The sequence below is a fragment of the Rhincodon typus genome, chromosome 1 (assembly GCF_021869965.1).
Source record: "Rhincodon typus isolate 14 chromosome 1, sRhiTyp1.1, whole genome shotgun sequence".
In the NCBI taxonomy this organism is placed as follows: domain Eukaryota; kingdom Metazoa; phylum Chordata; class Chondrichthyes; order Orectolobiformes; family Rhincodontidae; genus Rhincodon; species Rhincodon typus.
The window spans coordinates 145031339-145042412 of record NC_063332.1 but is presented as its reverse complement, the minus strand read 5'-3'; the positions used below and the strand labels follow the sequence as shown (position 1 = coordinate 145042412).

General features: G+C 39.3%; 1 protein-coding gene across 1 annotated transcript in view; it reads left to right on the top strand.

Moving 5' to 3' along the window:
* The window catches only part of spata5 (spermatogenesis associated 5), a 59814-nt gene extending 53020 nt beyond the window's left edge, over positions 1–6794 (top strand). The window contains exon 10 of the mRNA XM_048609081.1: positions 6535–6794. Coding sequence (XP_048465038.1) covers positions 6535–6794 — 260 coding nt within the window. The remainder of the gene's footprint in view (positions 1–6534) is intronic.
* The last annotated feature ends 4280 nt before the right edge of the window (positions 6795–11074 follow it).

Here is an 11074-nt window from a genome sequence, read left to right as displayed (position 1 = left end):
GACTCTTTGCCTCCTCCCTCTCCCTGCACCCTCTTTCCCTTCCTCTTTTTCTCTTTCCCACCTCTCTTTTGCCTCCCTCCCTTTTTCTTTTCACTCTCTCTGCCTCTCTTTTCCCTCCCTCCCTCTGTTCCCTCCCCACCTCTGTTTCTCTTTGTTTCTTTCACTTCTCCTCTGCTCTCCCTCCCACTTTCTTTCTCACTTTCTCTCTTTTAATCATTCATTCATGGTTTGCAGGTGTTGTTGACTTGGCCAGCATTCATTGCCCATCTCTAGTTATCTTTGAGAAGGTGCAGTCCATTTGGTGTAGATAGACCCACAATGGTGTTAGAGATGGACTTCCAAGATTTTGGCCCAGCAACACTGAAGGGAGAACAATATATTTCCAAGACAGGATGCTGAGTGCATTGCAAGTGGTGCTGTTTTCATGTATAGATAATTCTCTTATAACATGATAGTTGTGTTCTTGTGTGACCTCGTGCTATAGAAAATCACTATTCAAAATCGCTTTATAGGGTATTCATTATACCTGTATAGCAGAAAGTTCGCATTATCCAAACAGTATCCACTATTCAACAATTGCATCAAACACGTGTTATAGTAGAATTATCTGTATCTGCTTCCCATGTCCGATCAGGTGGTAGTGGCTAAGGGTTTGACAGCTGTCTACAGAGCCTTGGTGAATTTCTGCAGTGGATCTTGTAGGTGATGCGTATTGCTGCTACTGAGCATGGTGCAAGGAATGAATGTTTGTGGATGTGTGGATTGCTTTGTCCAGAATGCTGCCAAGCTTCTTAAATATTGTTGGAGCCACACTCATCCAGATATGTGGAAAATATCCTTCACACTCCTGACTTGAACCTTGGAGCTAGTTAGGCTTTGGAGAAGTCAGGAGGTGAGTTGCTTGCAATTTTCTGTTCAGGTATGTGAGCCATTTTAATAAGGTTTCTGGAAGAAGGGAGTATTTTGATTAAATTAGTGAGTGATGCAGATTAAATATCAAGAATGGTGACAAATGGTCTTAGAATAATCTTTGGAGATTTAATGAAAAAATTGTTCTGACATCCTAGTTTGGATGCCTGGTTTTTGAAAAGAGTTGGTAGTTTTTGCACCCAACACATCCAGCCACCTAAATAATGTTATCAGTTGTTGAGTTCATTGAACAGTCACATGTCCTTTATTGCAGACTTTACAGTTCTGTGGAGATTATAGATCTGTTCAGTGCTGGGGTGAATTTTGCCAGCCTGTTGGACAGAAGGTGGAATGGTGCCTCAGTTGTTAGCACTGCTTTCTCACAGCGCCATGAACCGGGTTCAATTCCAGCCTTTGGCAACTGTGCAAACTCCGCACAGATATTCTCCCCACGTCTGCGTGGGTTTCCTTTGGGTGCACCGGTTTCCTCCAACAGTCCAGAGATGTGCAGATAAGCTGGATTGGCCGTGGGAAATTCAGGGTTACAGGGATGGGGTGTGGGGTGGGTCTGTGTGGGATGGTGTTCAGAGGGTTGGTGTGGACTGAATGGGCTAAATGGCCTGCTTCCACACTGTAGGGATTCTATGATTTTATGAATGCAACTCCATTGCTCAGTGGGTAAAATTGCATGAATTGTAAAAATTTTAAGGAATTTAAAAACAGAATGTTTTTAAGGCAAGGCTAGATAAAGTTTTGAACAGTAATGGAATTAAGGGTTACGGTGAGTGGGCGGGTAAGTGGAGCTGAGTCTCAAAAAGATCAGCCATGATCTTATTAAATGGCGGGGCAGGCTCGAGGGGCCAGATGGCCTACTCCTGCTCCCAGTTCTTATGTTCTTATGTATCAAACTGCTATGATTCTCGGTCTTTGTTTGAGTTAGCAGATCTGAAACAAACTTACCTTGTTCCTTTTGCCTCATCTCAAGTTCCTCAATGGCCTCACCCCTCCCTGTCTCTATGATCACTTCTAGTTCCACAACTGTCTGAGATACTTGTGCTCCTCCAGTTTTGGAATCTTAAACTTCCTCAGTTTTAATATTGCATCATTAGCGTCTGTGCCTAGCTCATAATCCCTGAAATTCTCCCCTTAAAACTCTCCACTTCTCATTTTTTCTTCAAAATGCTCACTTATCTCCCTCTACTCTGACTGAACCTTTAGGCATCTGCCCTAATATTTTCTTATGTGGATTGGTGTCATATTTTATTTGTTAATACTCCTGTGAAGCATCTTGGGACATTTTATGAGGTTAAAGCCACTGTATAAATACATAGTGGAAGTTCAACAGTTTTTCTGATTATCATCAGATAGTCTGTACAGATCATGTGGGTGTAGATGTTGGGTGAAAATTGTTGTTTAGCCAGACAGCACTCACTGTCTCAAATTATCCTTGAACAATACCAAGTGTCTGAGTTGTTGGAGAGTTTGGAAATCAAAGCTGTTGCATGAATCAGTGTACAGGAAGTGAAGAGGAGGAATAGATGTAATGTGCTGTCGAGTAAATTCCATATAGAATCAGATTGGGATGTTGTTTACTGCTGTTCACATGTCTCTAAATGCTAAGGAATCACTCTGTCAAAAATCATAAGCAAGCAGTAATTGATAACCTTACTTACTATAGGATGGTCCATGAGAAACATTTACAAAATGTAATCAACACAAAAGCAAAATACTGTGGATGTGGGAAATCTGCAATAAAAATGGGAAATATTGGAAATGCTCAGCAAATCTGACAGCATCTGTAGAAAGAAAAAACCAGTTCATCGGCAGCATTTTCAGTGGATTTTGGGAACCTAATGTCATTTGGAGGGTTCTGAGCCAGCACTGCCAGTAGCACAGTCATCTGGGAGTGGCCTCCTATTTGGCTACCTGTGTTCATCTTTCTTTTGAGGAAATCCTGCAGGTTGCTAATGCTGCCAGCCCAATCAAAGGTGCAGCAATTCTAGAGAATTGACCGCCCCATTGAAAGACATGAGCACTCTTATGGCCAGGTGCCTTTGGGCTAAGAGCCACAAAATCTCACCTTGCTGGGGCCTTAATGTTACTTGGCTTGCCCACTCTGTGGTTGTCCACAAATCAATTCACTTTACAGTTCACCCTAGAACATTTCTCTGCTAGTTGAAATACAAAAGGAAGCAATCTTTAATCTTCACTCACTCAATCACACACACACGCCTGCACACAGATGCTCGCACAGGGCCACATGGAGACACAGACAGACACAGGCACTCTTTCACACAGTCACACCTTCCTTGCCCGCATGTCACCCACTGGGGTCAGGAAAATCATCCAATGTTTCAGGTCGATCATCTTTCAACAGGAAAATATTGCACTAATGCAGTATGGGGTTGTCTTTATTCCCTTGAGCAGCATAAAGGGATCTTCATTTTGAATATATTATTTTGGATGCTGGTCTATTACTGGGCAAGATTCTTTGTAGGAAATATAGTAAAAAATTTTTTACTATCTCATATCTTTGAATGGAAAAGGAAAAATATCAATGTCATTCTATTAGCATAACTGTACTGCAGTTGTGTGGGTAACGTATTTATTTGTTACTGAAAGTGAACGACACATCTTTTTAGTTTCAATATTTTTAGTTTCTGTTAAGGGGAAAAACAGGCACCAAAGATTGAACTTTGATGACCCTATAGATATTAGATAGGTGATGGTCTGATAAGCCGAGTTCAAACCTGTAGAATGTTTCCCAGAAAAAAATTGTGAAAAACAAGTGATTTCTTTCTCAATACTGTTTGAAAATCTCAGTGTAAATGTTATTGTTATTGCTAGCTGTCTCAGTTATTGAATAGTATGTAATTGGGCCATATAGAGCCGGTGGTACAAGGCAAGGTTCTTGCCGTCATATATCTTTGGATAGTGCAACAAATGAACTTCCGTCCTTGGCTTTAGAATGGGGAAAAATCAGGCAAGGTTTCCACTTCTGATTTGTTGTCCCTTATTCCCACCAAACCCTGTGTCACTCTTAGCTATGGGCAAGATCAGGCTTGGCTAATATTTGCCCAAAATGCAGCCTGTAACATTTAATCAGCAGCAGGGAAGGACATATTAATATGAAAAATGCTTTAAAGTTGTAAATAACTTAAGGATTACAGTTTACACCGTTAAATAGAAAAATGGGTGAAATATTACCACTTTTTATCGATGATTGATTTATTCAGGTAAATTCTTACCAACATCTTTGTTTATTATTTTTCTCTTTTATGGAAGCAGAACATCCAACAATTCATTTAAGTGGTAAAAATAAAATTCCATTTTGCAATAAATATTGATGGACAAGACTAAAATGATGGTGAGGATTGGGCAATATATTAGGAAGTGAGTATTTTAGAACAAAGATCTCAAATCAGAGTCTAAGGCCATAGTTTACTAGGTGGCAGTGATTCTAGTATTCTTTTATCCTCCAGAGATCTGGATGTCCTACACTTCAGAACACTAAAGAAGTGTCACCAGTTTACATGTGTTCCCAAGATCCCGCAAATTTGTGACAAAACCAGTGGCCCAACAGCAGTACCCTCTCCAACCCTATTTGGCTAGCATCAAAGCACTGCTCATTCAAAACCAGCTCTGCCAGGTGGGATGTACCATTTGTATGCCTGACATTAGATTCCTGAAGCATCTACTTTACTGACAACTTAGTTGTAGCAGGATACACCCAGGAGGAAGCATTTTTTAAGGGTGTCCTCAAAACATCCCTGAAGAGGCCAAACAAATCTGTCGACACATAGGAGACCTTCGCTTGTAACTGCCAAAAATGGTGAAGTCTCATTTGGGAAGGCACTGCGCACATTGAGAAGCGTTGTCAAGGACACTCACAAGCAAAGTCAATATGTCAGAGGGAGCACACAGCGTTCCAACTAACCCATCTACTCGGTTACTGGAACTTAACTTATTGTGACAAGTGTAATGTGCGAATGCAGTAAGATTACAAAAGGTTGGGAGGTGAAGGGAAAGCTGTCATTTTCATGAGTCTAACGGTGGCTAAGTCATCCAGTAACCCACGGTAATTCACAGTTTATTGGGTATCTTTTCTTATAGCAGCATTTGTTGACCAATCATCATTGCGCTTCCAAGATTTTCCAACATATAATTTCCACAGAAGCTGTTGACTGCTGTTAAAAAAAATGCTATTAAGATTTTTACAATAATAATGAACAACTAATATATAAATATACACTTACTTTGAATGATAGTCAGTGATCATTGTTGTGTCAGACTGATCACAGCTTGAGGAGTGTTGGGGAATTACGGTTGGCCTCTCTACAGCTGGGCTGAAGTGGTGGGGCACTGGGAGTAAACATTGTTTAGGCGACTGCAGTTAGAGAGGGAACATAGGAATCAAGAAGGTAGGGATTAGGTTTGTATATAACATGCCATTTGATCAAACCTCTGGCACACTATGTAACATAAGTTTTATTAAAAGGATTTTAATTCTTATACTCTCAGAAGAGTAAAAGTTCTTTCCTCTGGTTAGAGATTTCAAAATCTGTTTTACCAAAGTATGTGGAGTTGAATGAGAAAATATGCCTCCTTTTGCTCTGCCAATCTACAATGAACACCATCTATACCAGTATTATGCTTACAACTATGTTACCATATCCCATTATAGACCTTCCTCTTCGGAAGAGAAGTAATGAAGAATAACATAAAAGGAATTTTTAGGAACCATCCATCTGTCATAGCGGAAAGAGTCATTCTTTGTATATGTAGCTGTAGCTTTGTATACTAAGAGCTACATATGGGTGACCTATGATGAATTCCTGTCACTCTTATTTTTGTTTAAATGTATTTATCAATGTCAGTAATAATTGCGCTAGGAAATGGAACTCTTCAGATTTCAGGTTCCAAGTGCACTCAAATCTGTTATTGTCAAATAGAGAGCACAGCTCCCTTTTCCCTAGCTATATCAGAGGCCTAGCCTTAGAAAATCACCCCAATAGTATGGCATGTTTTACTTTGCCCCACTGTGTGATTTATATTTCCAGTCAGTGACAGTTTTGTGCTGGGTCCATGCATGCGAGGAACTGGATTAAGACTGCCTAAGCTCAATGCACATTAGATCCTTATAATCAGACAAAGGAGATGTTCTTGTTATCAATCTGGTTTTATTTGAGCTAAAATCACAGAAATTTGTGACTAATGTGCTGTGCTACTGAGCTGTCCATTACTTGCTTACCAAAGGGAAATGCCAACTGTCCACTTAACTGCACTGCTTAAAAGCAGATAGGACTGATATTTTCAGTTTGAAACACTGATATACACGATACTTTTGGAAGTCATGCATTGATGAACATGCTATTTGAATAAACTGTTGATGTACACTGACTTGATACGTTATTCTGTAATTACTTCACATGTTTGCAAAGAACATAATACACTTGTCAATAGGTTGAAATAGACATCAGTGATATTCGTTATGTGGTTCTAATAGAAATATTTTGCAAAATTTGAAATATATTGTAATTAATGATGTATAATTATTTTAAAACTCATTTGTTAAGAAAAATAAGCAAAGTGGGTGACCTGTAAAAATGTTTTTCATTCTGCCAGGTCTGCACGCTTTGCATCGGGCACTTGGAGAATGTGCCAACCCCTCAGATAGTGAGGTAGCTGAATCAGTGAAGATAACCTTTAATGACTTCCTGCAAGCGATGAATGATGTCAGGCCTAGTGCTATGAGGGAGGTGACTATTGATGTGCCGAAAGTAAGTTATTACGACAATGTCGAAATAATGTCTATATGTTTATGTATCGCAAAGTCTAACTTTCAGCTTCCAACTTCACTTGCCAAGAAGGAAGCAAATGGCTAATTTTGGAAGGAAGTTCCCAGGTTATTGTAGGAAGAACACATAGATAATAAATGTCAGTGTATCCAGAATAGAACGGTTGAAACAAATGTTAATCTTGAGATTTGCAGAAAAGACTGATTTTTTGTCCAACTGTTATCTTTCAACATAAGTTATTTTTAAGTTCTTCTGTGCCCAAAGTAGGCAATCTATAGAGTTTTGTTTTAATGAGCAAAGTCTTCAGGGAATTCCAATGCAATTCTTTTTTACTGTGTTTGCATACTATTGACTCCTGTTCTGCTGCACCTGAAATCTGGTTTAATGGATCATCTTGAATGTATGCTACTGAGTATTAAACATTAAACTGCCTGCCTTCTGCCCAAATAAGATCATTCAATAAATGATAACAGGCGTACCTGTGCAGTTTGTATCTCAAACTGCTTTTTTTCAAAGGAAGCCATTTTGACATTGTGATTTATTGCCTGTTAGGGTATATAGTGAAGGTAATCTAATTTCCAAATGCACCATACTTCCATTAGATCAAGAAAGAAATATGTCAAGGAGTGGTGCAGAGGCAGAGTAGGAAAATGGAGGAATGTAGTGGGGGGGAGGATGAGTTGGAAAATTGGGGTTATGAAAGACATCGTGGAAAGGGATCTTCATAGATAGGAACAGGATAAGGCCATTCACATCCTTGAAACTGTTTTGGCACTCAGATCATGATGCGTTATCTCAACCCTAGTTTACTTCTTAACTCTTGATATCTTTACGTCGTAAACTTCAGGTCGAATCTGGAAAGTTTAACTGAGCATTCAAAGGCTTTGGGGGAATGGTTTCTGGATTTCCACTACTTTTACACAGAAATAGCTCTCCTTTATTTCACTTTTCAATGCCCTAGCTCTTATTTTTAAAATTGTTCCTCTTGCTGTGTATGAGCCTGTTGAATCCTTTTTGTTATTTGAAATACAGTGCCTTAGTTTAAATCTGAAGAGGACAAAAGCCATATTTATGAAACCTAGCCTGCTAATTTAGCCCTTTAAGTCTTGTTATTATTCTGATAGATTTGTATCACTCTCAGCAAAGGACACGATATCGTTCCTGAAGTAGATTGCCTGATTCCAGATGGGATTTATTTTAATCTGGGTTATTATTTCTTTTTAATTCACTCAAGGACTATGGGTGTTGTTGTTTGGGCCAGCAATCCCTTGCCCATTGTTAGTTACCTTTGAGAAGGTGGTGATGAGCTGCCTTTTGAACTGCTGCAGTTCACTTGGTAGAGGTACACATTTAGTGAGGGAGTTCAAGGATTTTGAGTCAGCAACACTGAAGGAATGGCAATATATTTCCAAGTCTGGATGGTGAGTGACTTGGATCTGGCAAGTGGTAGTGCTCCTATTATCTGCAGTCCTTGTCCTTTTTATGATAGTGGTTATGTGTTTAGAAGGTGCATCTATGAAGTCATGGTGAATTTATACAGTGTACCTTATAGATGGTGCACACTACTGCTACTGAGTATCGATGGTAGAGTAAGTGGATATGCCAGTCAAGTGGGCTGCTTTGTTTGGATGATGTAAAGCTTCTTAAGCATTGTTGGAGCTGCACTCATCCAGGCAAGTGGAGGGTATTCCATCACACTCTTGGCTTGTCAACAGGCTTTGGGGAGTTAGTTGAGTTACTTGCTGCAAGATTCCAAGCCTTTGACACATTATTGTCACCACAGTACATATACAAATAGTCAAGTTCAATTTCTGGTCAGTGGTAATGCCCAGAATATTGATAATGGGGGAAATCAGTGATAGCGATGTAATTGAATGTCAAGTGGCAATGGTTAGATTCTCACTTGTACAGATGGTCATGATCTGGCATTTCTGTGGTGTGGATATAACTTGCCATTTGTCAGTCCAAGCCTGGCTGTTGTCCAGATCTTGTTGCGTTTGGACATGGACTGTTTCAGCATCTGATGAGTCTGAATGGTGATGGATATTGTGCAGCCGTCTATGAATGTCCCCACTTCTGCCCTTATGATAGAAAGAAAATCATTGATGATGCAGCTGAAGATGGTTGAGCTAAGCGCACTTTCTTGAGGAACTCCCGCAGGGAAGACTGACCTCTAATAACCATAACCATCTTACTTTGTTTCAGGTATGACTCTAACCAGCAGGTGGTTTCCCCTAATTCCCATTGCCTCCAGTTTTGCTAGAGTCAAATGGGCCAAAATATGGCAGATATAGGCCAAAATTAGGCAGATGGAGTTTAACATGGATATATGTGAGGTTATTCATTTTGCTTGGAAGAATAGAAATTAAACTTATTACCCAAATGGAGAGAAACTTCAGAGTACTTTGGTGCAAAGGGATCTCGGTATCCTCATGCACGAATCATGGAAAGGTACAAGAAATAGTGTATAAAAGAAGGGAAGTGTTTTTGTAACAGTATAAGGCATTAATGAGGCCACACCTGGAGTATTGTGTACATTTCTGGTCCCCTTGTTTGAGTAGAGATGTAATTGCATTGGAGGCAGTTCAGAGGAGATTCACTAGATTGATTTCAGAGATAAGGGGCTTGTCTAATGAAGAGAGATTGAGCAGTTTAGGCCGATATTCTCTGGAGCTTTACTGTTTTTCATAAGATGCTAAACTCACAAATGTCCTGTGGGCATACAGCAAGTATTTTGAAGGATTTTGATTGTTGGTTTTGTTGATTTGTTGGCACTGGGGGAATAAAATGACCAACCGGATTTGTTTATTTTGTGATGGTTGCTCATGCTGATTGTTAGCTTTCCTTAACTCTCCATTGGAAGGAATTTATACTTAGATTAATATTTAGGCAGTGAGATATTTGAGCAAACCAGCATTTATATTTGAAGTAATCATTTTTTTTCTGCCATTTAGTATAATCATACAGTTCACACGTGTCCTTTAAGAAAGGAAATCTGCCATACTTACCTGGTTGAGTCTACATGAGACACAAGACTCAAAGTAATGTAGTTGACTCTTAATTGCCCTCCGAAATTGCCTTGTGAGCCACTCAGTTCAATTGGGATAAGGAATGGGCAGCAAATGCTGACCAGAAATGCCCACGTATTGTGAAAGAATAGAGAAGAAAAAAGTATGATTCAGAATGAAGTGTGCTTGAGTAAAGAGATCTATTGATATACTAACTTGGAAACAAATTTTGTTTCATAATTTTGGTGAGCATAGAAGCAACTGACTTGCCTTTCATTGCCTGAAAGTATCAGTGTGGTGTTCAGAATTCTAAATATATTCAAACTGCTATGACCGTTACATTTTTATCATACCGTAGTAAATTGTTTAGAAGATAATACTTTTCCTATATTATGTGGTTCATGGGACACACATGTACAGAATTACCTATGTTTTGTGCAGCCAGTGCATAATAGTTTTATGGCAGTCAGTTACATTGTAGGATAATTGTTGGGTAACTCTGGCTTTAAGGTATAGCATAATAGATGGTTGGTACTTGAATAATGCACTGGGGGAATGTGCAATGGATAAATAACCCTGCATTATATATAGAATAATGGGTGGGTGGTGCTGAGTTACATCTGTTCTCTTAGCATCGGCAGGATGACTTGCACGGGAGTTTGCATGAGCCGAAAGTACTTGACCAAGTATCAGCCTGTGCCAAGGTTTGTGCAGCAGCCCAGCTCAGCTCCAATGAAGTCTAAACTCTATTTTCAAATAGCAGCAACAAATGAAAATTGTTTCTGCGATGAAGGGAAATAAATTGTATGTGTGGTATAAGCAGGATCTGATGACTGCCAGGTTGAAACTAGTTTTATTCCACAGATATGACTAATATATGCAGCTCACTGTCCATTTCAAAATAAAAGTAATATAATGTATTGATGCATATTTTGCTGGGGGTAAGTCGGCTGACAGCATGCCCAATAGTCTCATTCTTGCATATTGAGGTTTTGTTTAAAAAAAATCACCCACAAAGTACCGACAGCAGCAAAGTGATAGCATCTGGAACCTTGATAAACAAAGGAACAGTGTACCTCATTAATCAATGAGAAATAAACAGGAAGGAATGAAGAGGGTGAATGAATTCATTGTCAGATCAGATATGGAAAAAGAAATAAAAGAGGAATCAAAGGAATTGTGCAAAAAGACAACGTTTGTAAACTTGATCTTTTAAATCTCCCTTCAAAGCACATCCTGCAGGAATATATTTAATTGTTCACTTTCTGGGTAGAGGTTAATTGGTAATCATAAGCTAATATATGGCCCAAGTTTTCTACTCAGCATCAGAACCACTGCCTCCAACAATGATCAGTCAGA